We start from the raw sequence: 16,069 nt of genomic DNA, 5'->3' as shown, positions 1-16,069 counted from the left end.
ATGAGGGCCAGCAAAACCAAGCAGCAGCCACCTCACCGGGAGCCTTATCAAGCTTGGTAGCCTACAACAACTCCACAAGAAGGACAAGAAGGTCTAGATTCTTTCCCCGCTTCAGCCTGACCATTTTTGCCCTGGAAGAGGTGTTACAGACCTCCTCATGGGAGATCCCCAGCTGGTTAGCCCAGTTAAGTGTTCTAACACCCTATACAACCCATACCATAACTTAAGGCTAAGTACTAAGGGAGATGATCTAGAGCCATTCCCAATTGAGAGGTATTTGCATAAGCAAGCTAGGCTTAAAGCCAGAACTAGCCTATCCCATGCAACTTATGATCACATAGTATGCACAGCTGAGCCACTGTTGATGGGCTATGTGTTCAGAGAGGAATTACAACATAGGACCAACAGTTAAGGGCAGTTGTTCCAAGTCATCACCTGCTCTATGCAACTGTTTCTGTGCGGCACTATTCAATCATTCGATGAAAGGCAATGCTAATGTGCTACCCACTGCCTGGAACACTCCCATTAACAGAGACCACTGAAACTTCATCTGGGGTTTTATTCTTTTTATGTACAGAAAACACGGTACCAATCCAGTACATCTTTAGCCCAGCTTAGTAGCCAGTTCTTTAGCCTTTGCTTTTTCAAGCTTAGCAATACGAGCCACTGATTTTGGACCCAAGACGTTACCACCCCAGTGACGACGGATCTGCAAAGAAGTGAGAACAGGTTAGACACTTCATACAGTCTCTTACTATATTCAACCAACTAGCTCAATCCCACTCTTGTGCACAAGGGGAAGAGCTTCCTCAACTAGGAAGTCCTACACATTTCAAGCAGTGAACTAACATTTCAGGGCAGCGCAGAGAATGTACCCCACCCTCAGGTATAGAATCTGGATACATCATAAGCAAATCTAGGTACACTACACCCAACAGGCTTTAAGCTGTTGTCACTATGTCTGAAATAATCTGCATTTCACTGGGAAGCTTTTGGGGATGTTAACAGTACAAACTGAAAGGCTAGCAGCACAGAGAATCTTACCTCGTCGTATCTGTCATTGTAGTTGGTCTTAACAGCCTCCACCAGCTTTGCAAGGGCTCCCTTATCCTCCCTGTTGGTGATAGTTTTAGTTCCTTTAGAGCCTCAATTTAACATTTTCTGTAACTCTTATGCCTCAGGATTTAAGAGCTCGTAGTGGCAACATGGTTTTTCAGGTTAAGTGTAAGCGTCACTTGTCAAGGGGTAATCACTCCTAACATCAATGCTTTAGGAACCTGCACTGCTCAGATTAAGGTTAATAGTTCCATCTATGTACTTTAGAGTAAACACCCATTTTGGTAAGCCAAAGTAATCTCTATCTTCAGGATCCAATAGAGCTCTTAATACAAAAGGACATCTATATTATACATTATAGAGACAGTATTTTATTTATTCTGATTACTTTAAAACTACACAAACCCAAATTTGCTATCCATCTGCTCTACAGTCTGTCTTTATGGGCAGTTTGCTTTCTCCACTACAGAGAATCAAGCCAGCACACAGAATACTTACGGGTTAACTTGTGTGAAAGCAACAGAGGTACAGGTTTTCCTGTGGACCAGTCGCCCCAGTCTGGCTTTGCCCTTGATGATGCAGTATGGCACTCCCATCTTGCGGCACAGAGCAGGCAAGAAGACCACCAGCTGAAAAGAAAGGGAACGTGCTGTGTAACTGAGGGAGAACATCCTTTTATTCTTTGAGTCAGCCTGGGCTGTGGCAATTGCTCAGTGTTAAAAAGCTCGTTTTGCTCTTCATTGTTGAGTCAGGTGAAGAAATTCATACATCATTGCAAGGGCCAAGCCTCATTGTAATACTAGGACAACTAGGAACATGCGCAAGTATTCCAGTTCTGGCAATTTATGCATTCTCTTTTCATGCAATAGATTTGTCCTAAAATGCATTTTCACCCCAAGCATAGTTCTGACCTCAGCTTAAGTTACACAGGTAGCCCATAACATCTACCAGCGCATATGCTTACCTCAATGGGGTCTACATCGTGGGCAATAACTACAAGCTGAGCTTTCTTGTTCTCTACCAGAGTCGTGACACTGTTAATACCTGAAAAACAATTTATAGGTAAGCTTTGATTCCGCTCAGTCTATTTTAAGTTTTCATATAAATCTCATACAACTAGCTCAGACTCCATAGTACAGCTTCAAAGTTCTGAAAACTTCTCATATCCATTCAGTAGCACAGAGAGGATATTCCACGGACAATTTGCTAAAGCTCAGGGTTAAAAAGCTCGTCTATTTTGCTCTTCACTTTGAGCTCAGGTGAAGAAATTCATACATCATTGCAATAGCTTGTCCAATCCTGTTTGGTTGGAGCAGAGCTCTAACCAAGTACTACACTTCCGTATGTGCAAGCAGCCAAGTCCATGTACAAAGTTACCTGCTCGGAGGACCGGTGGCCGCTTAGTCGGCGCATCTCCCTTTCCTGCAGCTTTCTGCTCAGCACGAGCCAGTAGCCTCTGCTTCTTCTCTTGCTTATTTTCTGGCCTGTATTTGTGCGCCAGCTTCAGCAGCTGCGTAGCTGGAAGAGAACATCTACTAGTTAGTTAGCTGCGTGACCTAAAAATCTAAGCATTACTTTCTAAAACACTGAAGTGCATCAGCGATCTTGGTGGTTGTCATCAAGTGTATTTAGACAGCAAAAAGTTAGCATTGTTTGCAGACTGCAAGAGCAGAGCTAGCAGAGTGCCTCTAGAGCCCATATTTACCTCTACATGCACCTCTGTTGGCAGTGAGAGCTCCTTCACTGTTTGGATGAGGAAATGCCTGTGGACCCCCACAGCAATTATGGTTAAAGGTGGTGCACTTTCTCCTTTAAAGCAAGCAACATCTACGAGGGAGTTACTCTACATGGGCTGAAAGTTTCTTGCAAAGACACTGTCACCTGGAAAAGACTATTTACTCATTTCACAGAAGACGCTGAAATCCCTTATTCCCCCGTATCAATGTCAGCCTGCAAGATGCTGGCTTTCCCCCCAGCACCTGCACTCATACAGATTTCTTAAACTATCTGTTTACACAACCCTACGTGGTTCTACATCAAGCTGGAAAAATGGATTATGATGGAAACAGGCAGTTAAGATAACCCTGGGTTTGGGTTGTTAAGTAGGAGCTTTGGTATTTTCTATTCCCTCTTCAAAGTACACAGCAGCTATCAAGACTTAAGCCAGCAAATTCAGACAGCAGCTTGCTGCTGACATCACCCCAGTCACTACTAAAGCTGCCCTAAAATGTTTCCAAAGATACTCTCCAGCTTACCTTTGTTAAATCTTATTTTGGTTTCTTTCCTCTTCTCTGAGGCATATCCCATCAATGACCCAAGTTAAAAGAACTTTGTGGGGCACATCCTTACCTGTCTGGCGGTCCAAAGCTTGAGTGAACTGGTTAATGGCAGGAGGCACCTTCAAGCGTTTGTAAAGAATGGACCTCTGGCGCTGCAGTCTGATGTAGCGCGGCCATTTCACAAAACGTGTGAGATCACGCTTCGGCTGGATATCCTGTCCTAAAAATAAAAAGTTTAACTCACAGCTGTTCCAAACCCACAGAGCAACAGCATGGAATAGGCACGAGTGCATCAGTGATCTTGGTGGTGATATGTCAGCACTATCACTCAGATAGCAAATATTCTTTCACATCATCTGCACACCGTACAAAAATGGCACTACAGGAGTCTGAATTGATTCACTGTAACATGTGGAAAAAGGCAAGATTCATCGCAATAGAATCAAATAATGAATCTTTGTAATACAGAAAATTCAGCAAATTGTCCATAGCCACCGTCATATACCTAATGAAGGACAGATCTTAACTGGAGGCAGCAAGGCAACTACCTCCATCACTGTCTCCACTCTACAGCTTTATTACAATACCCTTCTGTTTACAATTTAGGCATCTGCACATAAAGCAAAAAAAATCCTTGAGCAAGTAGCCCAAGTATTCACTTACTCACCAATGCCAAAGTTCTTGGGCCTCTTCTCAAAGAGGGGATTGACAACCTTCTTGGCCTCCTGCTTCTTGACTACAGCAGGGGCCGGTGCTACCTTCTTGCCCTTGGCCTTCTTTCCTTTCGGCTGCAAGAAAGGAATATGCTCTTCCTTCTTTTGCCTCCAATACTGATGTACTTGAAAGAGCTTTCAATCCACCTTGGAAATGCATTTTTCCAGGCATTTCACCAGCCTGACAGTCGCCCAGACTAGTCTTGCTCTTGCAGAGATAAAATCCTTTGCTTTGGCTTTAAAAGGTTTACGAACCTCCCGTTTAAAACCGCCTGTTGATCTCCTCGGCCGGGCAGCAATCGCCCAGCCCAGCGCTCCCAGACACCGCCAGCAACCGAGACACCCCCACCGCGGGTTACCGGCCACCGAGCCCGGCCCGGGATCCACCCTACACCGGGAAAAACGCTGCGGCCTGGCCGGGCTGCCCCTCTCCCAGCGGCCCGCGCTGCGCGGCCGCCCCGCTGCGGGCGGGTAGGCCCCGACCCAGCCTCCCCCGGGACCGACGCCGGTCACCGCAAACCGGTCACGAAACACCCCTCCCGGGTACCGAGCACCCGCACGGCTCTCCCCACCGGGCCTCGGCCCAGCGATGGAGACGGATGGCGGCGGATAAACCCCAGCCCCCACCCCGCGCACCGCCGCCACTCACCATCTTGAACTGAGGAAGAGAAAGGAGAAGCGGCGCATGCTGGGAAATATCTATGGGGCGCGACGTCTCGCGAGAGGACAGCGGCGGCGCGCGCGGCGGGGCGGGGCCAGGGGAGGTTCGAGAGGGGCGGAGCGGGGCCGCGGGCCGCCATGGCGCAGCAGCGGGTGCTGCCGCAGAGCAAGGAGACCCTGCTGCAGTCCTACAACAAGCGCCTCAAGGACGACGTCAAGTCCATCATGGATAACTTCACCGAAATCATCAAGACGGCTAAGGTGGGCAGGGGCCGTAGCCGAGCCCCGAGGCGGCCGGGGGAGCAGCCGGGCTCCTGAGGGGAGAGGGGCGGGCTTTCCCCGGAGGGGCGCCTCTGAGGGGAGAGCGGGGCCCCTGAGGGGAGAGCGGGGCCCCTGAGGGGAGAATGGCCGCGGCCCTGCAACCGGGGGCGGCCGTGAGGAGAGAGCGAGCCCCTGAGGAGATGGTGGGGGGCAGCGGTGGGACCTGTCTCCCCGTTGCCCTGAGGGAAGAGGGTTCTTTCCCCAGGGCGGGCGGCGGTCGGTTCTTCCCGGCTGCTGCTGTCCTCCCTGCCACTGCCCCGGTGTTGCTGAACGGGGGAGAACGGTGGGGAGGGTAGCAAAGATGATTCGCGGGTGCTGTAGAGTCCAGAGGCCGCCCCAAGGATTCCTTGTGTAGATTGAGGTGATATGAGTTGCCTTATAATGTAGTGATTGCGTATCAGGATTTTAGTATGTAAAGGTGGTTATGTACACGTTTTTCTTTAGATTGAGGATGAAACTCAAGTCTCTCGAGCAACCCAGGGTGAACAAGATAACTATGAGATGCATGTCAGAGCTGCAAACATTGTGAGTAGCATCTGCTGTTCAAATCGGTGGGTAGCATGTCCTGCAGGTACTGTTGGTTTCATTGTTGCATCTTGGGTAGCGGTTATAACTCTTAGGAGGTCTACTGCTAGAAGAGTAACCTGATATTTGGGGTGGCTGTCAGGTGAATCCATTCTCTAGGGGGAAAGGTGGGGTAGCCTGGCTTGTCAGCTACAGGCCTCTGTCAGAATCCTCACGTAATGTGAGAGTTTCTACTTTATTCAAGGCTTAGGCTGAAGGAGCAGCTTGGGAAATCTTGTTTTAGAATTGGAGCAAAGCACTGTTTTGATATACTGTGTGCTGTGTGATTATTTTTTTTTATTATTATTTTTTCCTTCACTCCCTGCTACAAGGTCCGAGCTGGTGAGTCCTTGATGAAACTTGTGTCTGACCTGAAGCAGTTCTTGATCCTCAATGATTTCCCCTCTGTGAATGAAGCTATCAACCAGCGCAACCAGCAGCTGAGAAGCTTGCAGGAGGAATGCGACAAGAAGTTGATTGCACTACGAGATGAGATCTCCATTGACCTGTACGAGCTAGAAGAAGAATATTACTCTTCCAGGTACAAATAGGGCAGTGGACTTCTGCCTTATGATCCCAGCCCTTTTGGGGTAGTTAGTCCAGACAAACAAGTAGTCCTTAGAGTACAGGTCTTGAGAATGTTCCCAACAACATTTCACTCCTGTGTTTAATTAGGTTAAACTCTTTTTCTGCAACTAAAGCAACTGCCTTTTCCTTGTAGATATCCTACAGGGTATAAATGTCATGGTGAAGGAGGTATTCACAGCGTCCCACTCTAGGTGCCTGCTTTAGTTGGCTAAATTTGACAGATAATTTGCTTAGGCTTCTTTTGAAATCCTTGTAAAAGGAGATGAATTTCCTTGGGGTATAGGCTTCTGTCTGAGTATCCTTCTGGAGGAGCCTCTGTCTCTCTCCTTGGAGAGACTAGCTTGCTGAGCTGGGTCCTCATGTTAGATGAGAGAACCATGTCTTCGTCTTCCTGGTGAGTTCTTTCCCAAGTGACCTGGTTACACAGTGTGCCTTTTCCCTTGTAGTACACTGCCCCCAGCTGCCTGGAGTCCTGTTGGGGTGAGCATTTGAAATGAGAAAAAAAGACTTGCTCAGTTTCATTGAATTATGAAGGATTGTGATAGGATTTTTCTATGGAAGACTTATTACTGATCTGTTTGTGGGATTTTTAATGTTTTTAAAAGACTCTTAGAAAACAGGCTTTAGAGAATTCAGACACTTTATTTTTTTATTTTCTGTCATGCACTCCGGCACTTCTAGTTGATGATGCAGTAAATGAAAGCAGGAGAAAACAAATGAGAACCTGATTATTTTGACTGCACTGTCCCAGCTAAGTGAAGTCAGTGCAATAATGCTATGACTTCTAAACAAAAACTTAACTTTTGAAAACCTGATTTAGAATTTTAATGACAGGCTTTCTATTTTTGCCTTTCCCTCCTTTCTAAAAATGCTGAATGCCTATAACCCCAGCTAAGTCAACTAAACCCCTAATTACTCAATATCTTTGGAAGTTAGGACATTATTTATGGGTTAATATATGTATTTTAAGAGTAAAAAGATACTGATATGACATAGCTTAGGAATGGCTATGACATCAGAAGAAAATTTGAGGTAAAAGTTCAGAGTTGTTTTTCAAACTTGACTCATTTTTCTGGGGGGGTGGCAAGGGATCCTAGAAATATCTCAGAAATGAAGAGTGATGGTCGCAAACCTAAGCACCAGTCCAGGCCCTGATAGGTCAGGGGTGCATCCACTACATAGGCTGCATACAGCACAGCAGCGAGCTGTATCCAAAGCGATGCAGTGTGGGATGATAGGGCCTCACATATGCCAGACATGCTTCCCTCACACTGTCACCAGACTGCCACTACTGTGTGTTGGTAGCTTTAACTTCTGGGCTAAGGGGTTCTGACCATGCTGGCACGGTCTGTTCACCTGCCTGGCACCAGACACCATGTAGAGCAACCCTTTGTAACAAAACTAACACTAAGCACAAATGTTGGCATATACCAAATGGATTTGCCTTTGTGCTCTTTCTTAGAAGAGTGGTCACGAGGTGAGGAAACTTTGCAACTCTACAGAGCTATGATCCCTCCACTGAAACCTGTTATCATGTAGCACTTAGTCGTTTGCTTTTAGCACTTACTCCCTTCCTGTGCTCTTTCCTGTCTTTTTCTGCACCAAAGAAATTTGTGTGTGTGTAAATATAGAAACAGTGATTTATTCAAAGTCCTTTTATAACTAGAGTACTAAGATATTTTTAATGAAACCTTATTGTCTAATGTGGGGAAAAAGGGGTTCTGTTATGTCACATAGTCATAGAGTGATAACCATGTTTAAATGGCTGTAAATGCAATAGCTGGTTTGCCCACAAACGGGCATTCTGTGCTGTCCTGGGAGCCCACCTGGGGTTGCCCCTCCGTACCATCTGTTACTTTCTCATGGGTCTTGATCCCACAGGATTTATAAAGAGGCGTGCAGTCCCGTGAGGCCAGGACATGGGTTCCATACAGCCATGCTGCCATACTGCTCTCCTGTGCTCCAGTTTCCCTGAAGGTCACTGGTTAGTTTATTTTAGGTCTTCCCTCCAGGGAAGGCTGTAGAAAAGAGCACCTCCAGGTGCTGCAGAGCTGAGAGCTGCCTGCCCTGTGCTGTGTAGCTTGTTTGGTCCCTGTGCACTGCTCCTGAAGGCTGTGGGGGAAAAAACTGTGGAAGGCAGCGTCTCCTGCCCAGCATCTGTCACTGCCATTGTGCTAAGGGGGCTTAGGAGGGAGCCCCTTGCCCACAGTGAGTAACTAATAGGATGCACCTCAGGTGTAGGGTCAGGTTTCATTGCTAGGGTTTTCGTGTGTACACGGGGGTTTTAATGAGGAGACCTGAAAGCAGGTCCTTGAAACTAAAGCCGAGTAGATTGTTCTGAAGGAATCTTTGCTTTCAGACCCTGTCTTCAAGTAGTTTCCTAGAGCTGTTCCTCTGCACACAGACCTGGCTGCATGCCCCAAAGGGGAGTAGTAAAGTCCCTCGCACTGAGAAACCCTCAGTCAAAGGACAGAGTAGCAGGTTGGGCAGTGCTGTTGTGGGCTGTGCAGTAGCAGCTTATTCACCCTGACTTTTGAGGAGTATTACATGAGAGGCGAAGCTTAGACTTTTGGAACTGTTCTAACGGGAGCAGCGGGAGAAGCAGTTGTGCTTCTGACGCAGCTGAACTTTTCTTTGTAACTCCCCTGCAAAATGCGGTGGATGCTGTGGCCAGATTTTCCTTGGAAACTGTGGCCTGAGGTCTAAGACTGACAGAAAAGGACTCGTAGTTCTGGTTCAGTCCTGAAGGTCTTTGCTAACTGAACCCAGCTTTGCTGTGTGTGGAGGACAGTAGGGAAGGGTGGTCTTCCAAGGCATTTTACAAAGGCCCCAGATATAAAGCCTGTGTCCACTGCCTTGTCATTTCTACTACAAAACCAGCTGGGTGATGCTGCCAGAAGAGAGCTCAGAAGTAGATGCTTGCAACTAGTGCTTTGTGTGCTTACTCCCCAAAGCGGTAACTCCAAGTCCAGCTTGCCTTTTCTCATCCTAAACCCCAAACTTGCATTTATGTTCCATTGCTCCCTCCTCTGAGATCACAGGAGCTGTCTTGAGTGTGGGGTTAAATCTCAACGTGTTTCATGTTTGTGCAATTTCAAGTGTCTCATATTTCTACACCCAAAATATTTCCCTAAGCATCTATTCAAGTCCATACATTAAAAATGTAAATAAAGCTGCAACAACAAAATCACTTGACCCATTGGGTTTGTTTTACTGTGAACGCAAGCTGCTTTCCACTCCAGCACTCGCTTTGTCTTGGGTGTCTCATCTGTGTACAGCTCCTTCCTCTCTTTGGAATTTGTTTTCGTTTTGTTCCAGTTTCTTCCATCATTTTTCTTTTTAGTTTTGGCCCTTCCACATTGCGTTTTCCTCAGAGCACAGGCAAGAATTAGCCAGTTGTTTAAAAACATTACTTTCCCACGCTGCTGGTTCATCCAGCTCTGTAGTCTACAGCAGTCAAATCCAGCAAGCTGCTTTTAGGAGAACAGCTCAGGTTCTGCTGAAAATGGTAGGAGCCATCAGAACTTTATAATCAGGCTGCAGAGCTTCCACACTAGACCCAGACCTTCTGTGGAGCACTTTATTGAAAGGGCAAGGGTGCAAATAGGTTTCTTCTTTATTATGACAGGGGCAGGCCCTGAAACAATTGTGCCAGCTTTTCTGCTGAACTAAAATTTAGAGCAGGATTTCTATTTTTTATCTCACATAGGTCATGATCTAATTCCAAGTAAAATAATAATGAATGGGGTCCTTACCTCACACAAATCAGTAGCAGAACTCCCATCTTTGGGGTCCCAGGACCTCGGCCCAGATCTTTCCAGGGACTTAGAGCGTCTGATTTAGAATTGAGCCTCTGTTTCGGTTTGTAGCAACAGTTTTGTCTCTGAAATTCCCCTGATCCTCACCAGGCCCACAAGGTTCAAGACCAGCTCTTAAGGGTATCTTAGGGAAGGCCAGTGTCACAAGACTTGTGATGAATTTGTGATCACAGACCTTACACCCATGAGTGGGGTTTTTTGCCATTTTCTTAATGCTTTGCTTCTGTCTTGCTTCCCCCACCCTTTCCCTCCCTCCCCTCCTCTCTTACTGCACCTGCTGTCTCTCCTTACTGGGGTTATTCTGGAAAGCTACAGTCTGTGTGACAGCAATGATCTTCCACTGTGCGAAGCCTACTGGAGACAAGACTTTGCCACGCTGTCCCCCGAAAGCCTCTCCATGCCTCTGACAGCTGCCACAGCAGAGCAGAGCGTTGCTACCTCCCAGAGCTCAACCCCATCGCACCCTCACGTGAACGGGCACGGGGCAGGCCCCACGGAGCACTCCTGAAGAGGATCCTCTGCTGCTGAACGCGGCACTGCACTGCTGCAAGTCTTCCACCTGCTGTACTGAGCAAGCGTCTCCTGCTGTCAGGAGAAGGCACTGGAGCTGCGTTTGTAGGTTTCTGCTCACTGGATAGCCACAGTGCTTTCTCTGCCCCTGGGACGTTGCTATGAGTGTTTGTCTCCATTAAGAGACCGTGATAAGTAAATACAGAGTTGATTGCTCTGACAAGTTAGTTAGGTTTGCTTTTATGTGATAGTTATGTGTAGAGTTCATTAGAAATCCAGTTTGTTTCCATGTGAATCTCAGTAAGTACATGCTGGAGTGTGGGGAGTTGAATTTGTTCAGGATAAACTTGAGCCAAATGTGGGGGCAGCGAGTGTTTTGGGGTTTTTACCCCGCTTCCCAAAGTTACTGACATTCTGGCTGCTTTAAAGCTCTCTCAGGATGGCCTCTGACAACCTCCATTCTACTTAATTAGGGTAAGAATATTGTATTTTTTTTTAGTCATCAGTCTTCGTTGTCAGAGTGCTTCACAAACTTGAACTTCTTGGTAGCAGCCGTTTGGGAGAAGACTCTCAGGAGACCCTTATCAAAGAGCAGTATTCTCCCTTTCAAAGAGGAAAGGGCACACTGAGGAATCAGACTGAGGTATTGATGATGCCATTTGCTCGAGGCCCCAGAGAGAAGCTGTGACATGCTTTAGTCTGATTCTGTTCTCAGCGTTTACACAGAAGCTTTCTATTAACATAGCCTGAGCTAACATGAAGCCAGTGTTTGCATTGGCTAATAGTTTTGTCTAATAAAAAACTCTGGAGATGACTGGGCCATATGGGGCTGTGAGGGATTCTCTGTTACTCTCGCAGTTTCCTTCAAGACGCTGTTGGTGCTTTGCCTGCAGCTGTGCAGCAGCGTGGCACTCTTTGGCCCTTCCCTGTTGCGGTGGTTCTGCGTTGACTGGACGCGGGGTGTAGTTGAACTGGAATAGGGTCGTGACAGCTCAGTGTGGTGGGCACCGTGGAGCTGCGGCTGCATTCCAGCAGCTGAGCTGAGCTTCCCTGGCATTCTGCTGCAGCATCTCGCTTCTTAGGATGTGAATTTTGGTCCATGTTTTGACTTTGTTTTCTTCCATTCCATTTATTTTTGTAATTAGGTGGTTTAATAAAACTAACTCTTTTGTATAATTTTTAAGGCGTGTGTTTTCAGCCACGGGGCTTTGTGAAAACAGGACAATGCTGACTGCGCCCAAGCGCTGGGACGCATCTGTGTGTGTGTGTGTCCGTGTCCCCGGGTTTTGGAGACCACCACCCCCCCACCCCCACCCCCCGCCGCTGTCGCTGCGTGGGGGCTGCAGTCCTGCCGCTCTACGGGGCACCCGCACCCCCCCGAACCGATAGAGCCCCGTCTCCTCCGACCCGCTCACCGCCAAGTAAGGGCCCGGGGCCTGCAGACGGGAGCCGAACCGGGGCGGGGGGGGCTACCTACGGCTGCGTTCGGGGGATGCTGCTGGCGGCCAGCGGAAACGGGGGCGGCCAGAGCACCCCACACACACCCCGCCGTCTGTCCGGGACGCCCCGAGGCCCGGCGGCGGAGCCCCGGGGGGAAAGGCCGGCGAGGCGGCTCTCGGTACCGGCTCCCTTCCCGCCTCGCAGCCGCCGCGCTGCCGTCACTTCCTGCCCGGCGCGCTGAGGTCACTTCCTACCGGCGCGGAGCGGCACGAGGGGGATGCCGCCGTCCTCCCGGTATCCTGAGGAGAGGACGGGGCGTCTCGGGCCCGGCCGGGGCTCCGCGGCCTGATTGTGCTGAGGGAGCCGGGCCTGGGTCGGGCAGGGCAGCTCCCGCCGAGGGACGGGTCACCCCGGGACGGTAATGGCCAACCTGGCCGCCCAGGACTCCTACCTGCAGGGTTTGGCGAGGAAGGTCTGCCTGCAGGGCGCCCCGGAGTCGCGGAAGAGAAAATTTGGTAACGGAGCTGTCACGCTTCGGCTGCTGTCCCTCCCAGCCCCTTCGTGGGAGTCTGGGCTTGTGACAGGCTTGCCTCCACGGGGGGCTTGGCCCAGGGGAGTGGTGGTGTGCCGGTTTTTAAGGAAAAAAAAAAAAAAAACCCAAACAATCTCTGTTGAAACGCGGGGCTCCCGAGCACGTTGTGCGCGTTGCGCTCTTAGCCCCAGGCATCGGTGGTCTCCGCTCGCTTTTATACACGTGGTGATCGGATGTGGGAGGAGTGGGATTTTACTGAAGTGTGCAAGCACTTGGTCTGTTTAAATAAATCCTAAACCATGTAATTTTTGAAGATTGAGATATGCCATTGTAATGCTGGAACTTGAGACTTCAGTAATAACTGAATGGTATGAAGTGGGCATGTAGCGTTGTCCTGTTTTGTGTAATTTGTTTTTGCCTTCTAGTGTCTAAGCCAGGCCAGCCCGAGGATGCTGGCAGACAGCTCAAGAAAAAGAAGAGAAAGAAACCCAGGAAGCAAGCTGAGAAGACAAATGCTCCTTCAGTCCAACAGGTGGTCTCTAACACCAGTAAACCTACTCCGGGACAGAAAGCAGCCCCTGAAGCCAGCAAATCATCTCCACGGGGTGTTACACAGAGCGGAAATGAGAGTTCGGTTACAGGTAAGAATACCATGAGGTCTGGCTAAAGTTACCTGAGCTCAGGTGGCTGCTTTTCAGTTGCTTCACACATGTCTAGATTGGAAAGCCTTTAAGAAGTTCAGCTGAATTGAAAACATATTTGCTTATTCCGTGTGCCCTAAAAGCTTTTGTGTATGTACATAAATTTGTAACGTCACCGCTGGGTGGCTCTCTGGAAATAGCATTTAAACTGAATTGCAGATTTTTTATGTATTTGGGTAACTTCTGGGAATTACTGCATGGATGCAGTCTCTGTCATGCCAGGCTGGCTTTCCATTATGAATCTGAAAAGCCTGATCACAAAGAAAAGATGTCCTTGGCATCTTTGTTTCCACTGGCTTGGTACTTGTTTTCTGGCTTGTTAGGCAGCCACAGGGCATGCCAGGCCACTCTGGCTGGCAGTGCTGAATGATAATATGGATAGGAAAGGGGTAATTCTAAAGAAACCAATGAAATAGAAACTCTTGGTTTCTTTAGGTTTTCCGTTCTATTCACAGCATCTAAAGAGTTCTTGGAGATTTTCCCATAGCCATAGAAAGTTCTCCTGTTTAGCTAGTGCTGTCTTTTAAGTATTTTTATTTTCTTCCTCTCGTTTTCAGGGAGCAAAAGTGAACTGGGTTCCCCTTCTTTTTTTGCAATTAATCTCTTGCGTCAGAGACTACATGAGAAGATTAAAAAAGCTTCTGGACAAGTATGAGAACTCTTAATATGTATCCATATGTGTGTTGATGCAATATAAATTCTCCCTAGCCTCCCAGGGGATGTGGGGACAAGACTACAATCTTACAAGGCTCAGGGTTTGAGCTAATTCCATCTCCTAAGGAAGTGTCTGTGGGTATTGCTGGGAGACTTGTGTGCGTGCTGTGGTCTGGAAAAACATGTGAGAAAAGGTAGGGCCTGGATTGGAGGAGAGCATGCCTCTGGTGATTTTGAGGAAAAAGAAAAGCACTAAGGCTGAAAGGGAACTTAGCTATGGGGTGTTGAGAGAGAGTAAAGGGTTTGAAATGCCTTTGCTGTGTTTAGTATCTCCAAAAGCTGAGCCCACAGCTTCTTGTCACAAGTAGTGCGTTTTTAGGAGAAGTTTGAAATCAGGAATTTGAGGACATCCCACTTTTAATTCTGCTTTGTCCCTGTCGTGGTTTAACCCCAGCCAGCAGCTAAGCACCATGCAGCTGCTCGTTCACTTCCCCCCCACCCAGTGCGATAGGGGAGAGAATTGGGTAAAACTCGTGGGTTGAGATAAGAACAGTTTAATAGAACAGAAAGGAAGAAACTATTAATGAGAATAATAATAATAAAGTGACAATAATAATAATAATAATAATGAAAGAATTGGAATATACAAAACAAGTGATGCACAATGCAATTGCTCACCACTCACCAACTGATGCCCAGTTAGTTCCCGAGCAGCGATCCAACTCCCCCCAGTTTATGTACTGGGCATGACGTCACATGGTATGGAATACCTCTTTGGCCAGTTTGAGCCAGCTGTCCTGGCTGTGTCCCCTCCCAGTTTCTTGTGCCCCTCCAGCCTTCTTGCTGGCTGGGCATGAGAAGCTGAAAAAATCCTTGACTTAGTCTAAACATTACTTAGCAACAAGTGAAAATATCAGTGTGTTATCAACATTCTTCTTACACTGAATCCAAAACCTAGCACTATATCAGCTACTAGAAAGAAAATTAACTCTATCCCAGCCGAAACCAGGACAATCCTTTTAAGGCTCCTGAATCATGTCCGTCCTTCTTCTTAGGACGATGCCAAAGAATTGCCTCCTGCAGTCCTGGAGAAGAGGCAGCGAAGGAAGTATGAGAGAGAGAGGAAGAAGCGCCGAAGAAAGGAGTTGAAGATGAAGGCAAAAGTGGAGAAGAAAGAAACTGAGGAGGTACCGGTAGAGCCAGAGAGCAAAAAGGAGGAGAGCACAGATGAGATTGTTTTTAACAGGGTTGAAGTCCATGAAGAGAATGAGTTGAGCAAGATCCAGAAGAAGAAAGAGAAGAGGAAAGCAGTGAAAGGCAAGATCACGCCTCTGACGGGCAAAAACTACAAGCAGCTGCTGAGCAGGCTGGAGACCAGGAAGAATAAGCTGGAGGAACTCAAGGATAAGGACCAGAAGAAAGCTCAGGAGCTAGAGAACAAGATGAAATGGACAAATGTTCTCTATAAGGCGGAAGGCGTGAAGATTCGTGACAACGAGGAGCGTCTGAAAGAAGCTCTGAAGCGTAAGGAGAAGCGTAAAGCGCAACGCCAAAGGCAGTGGGAGAAGCGGACAGAAAAAGTGGTGGAAAAGATGCAACAGCGGCAGGAAAAGCGTCGCAAAAACATTCAGAAGAAGAAGAAGGATAGGATAGAGAAGAAGAAAGCCAGGGCCCGGAAGAAAGGCCGGGTTCTGCCAGAGGACTTGAAAAAAGCTGGTTTAAAGTGAGAGCGAGGTGGGGAAGGGAAGTTCTGCTTGCGGGGATCAGCAGTGAGCTGTCACAGAGCAGACCCTCCGTCTGCCTGACCCGGCTGTGCTGCCGCTGCGCAGCGCCCGAGGAAACCAGCCCGTGGGACGGTCGCTGCCGTGACTTCCCAACTGAGTAATAAAAAAAAAGCCTGCGGTATGTTTGTTAATTAAATTAAAAGAAACGCCTTCCGATTGGTTGGTTATAATAGTTATTTTCCTCAGGGGAGGATGGCGGTTGCTCTTATCTCCTCCGATGCTCTGGACGTGCCCCTCGAAGCCCTGGTACCATCGAGGGACCCCCGGGATCGGCCTCCCGCCGCCGGGGGGGCGGAGTCCCGCCGGCGGGGGGCGGGGTTCCGAGGGGGCGGGGCGGGCCTAGGCACTGCCTCCCCCTCGCTGCCGTGGCAACGGGGAGAGCTGCCCCACCCCCACCCCTTTGCGTTGCTATGGCGGCGCGCGACGCGGCCATTTGGGCGGGCGGCGTT

General features: G+C 48.4%; 3 protein-coding genes and 4 non-coding genes across 11 annotated transcripts; 2 read left to right on the top strand and 5 right to left on the bottom strand.

The window, feature by feature from the left end:
- Window positions 1-539: 539 nt before the first annotated feature.
- On the bottom strand, window positions 540-4,848 carry RPL7A (ribosomal protein L7a). Its single transcript, XM_049832072.1, is given in 9 exon segments — window positions 540-709; window positions 1,045-1,114; window positions 1,555-1,685; window positions 2,021-2,100; window positions 2,434-2,574; window positions 3,406-3,555; window positions 4,003-4,123; window positions 4,698-4,808; window positions 4,810-4,848. Coding segments are annotated over 9 exon segments (948 nt in total). The 3' UTR covers window positions 540-604.
- Window positions 1,762-1,834, bottom strand: LOC126052531 (small nucleolar RNA SNORD36). Its single transcript, XR_007510068.1, has one exon. It is a non-coding gene; the product is annotated as a small nucleolar RNA SNORD36 (small nucleolar RNA).
- Window positions 2,265-2,341, bottom strand: LOC126052540 (small nucleolar RNA SNORD36). The gene has a single exon (XR_007510076.1). It is a non-coding gene; the product is annotated as a small nucleolar RNA SNORD36 (small nucleolar RNA).
- Window positions 2,649-2,714, bottom strand: LOC126052542 (small nucleolar RNA SNORD24). The gene has a single exon (XR_007510078.1). It is a non-coding gene; the product is annotated as a small nucleolar RNA SNORD24 (small nucleolar RNA).
- LOC126052541 (small nucleolar RNA SNORD24) lies at window positions 3,624-3,696 on the bottom strand. The gene has a single exon (XR_007510077.1). It is a non-coding gene; the product is annotated as a small nucleolar RNA SNORD24 (small nucleolar RNA).
- MED22 (mediator complex subunit 22) lies at window positions 4,845-11,687 on the top strand. Of its 5 annotated transcripts, none has more exons than XR_007509927.1 (5): window positions 4,845-4,969; window positions 5,474-5,554; window positions 5,926-6,134; window positions 8,063-8,389; window positions 10,309-10,391. XR_007509927.1 is itself a non-coding variant. In XM_049832074.1 (4 exons), the coding sequence occupies exons 1-4, from the start codon at window positions 4,847-4,849 to the stop codon at window positions 10,505-10,507; spliced, it is 606 nt and encodes a 201-aa protein (XP_049688031.1). In that variant the 5' UTR covers window positions 4,845-4,846; the 3' UTR covers window positions 10,508-11,687. The 5 variants fall into 5 exon arrangements, 3 of the variants coding, with proteins under 3 accessions (XP_049688031.1, XP_049688030.1, XP_049688032.1); XR_007509928.1 differs by having other exon boundaries at window positions 10,315-10,354; XM_049832074.1 differs by lacking the exon at window positions 8,063-8,389 and having other exon boundaries at window positions 10,315-11,687.
- A 516-nt stretch (window positions 11,688-12,203) lies between these two features.
- Window positions 12,204-15,842, top strand: SURF6 (surfeit 6). The gene is made up of 4 exons (XM_049832071.1): window positions 12,204-12,464; window positions 12,907-13,122; window positions 13,740-13,831; window positions 14,892-15,842. The coding sequence occupies exons 1-4, from the start codon at window positions 12,371-12,373 to the stop codon at window positions 15,561-15,563; spliced, it is 1,074 nt and encodes a 357-aa protein (XP_049688028.1). The 5' UTR covers window positions 12,204-12,370; the 3' UTR covers window positions 15,564-15,842.
- The last annotated feature ends 227 nt before the right edge of the window (window positions 15,843-16,069 follow it).

This window comes from Accipiter gentilis, chromosome 29 (assembly GCF_929443795.1).
Source record: "Accipiter gentilis chromosome 29, bAccGen1.1, whole genome shotgun sequence".
Taxonomy (NCBI): Eukaryota; Metazoa; Chordata; class Aves; order Accipitriformes; family Accipitridae; genus Astur; species Astur gentilis.
The sequence above is the reverse complement of the archived record's forward strand: the minus strand, read 5'-3'. Positions and strand labels throughout refer to the sequence as shown.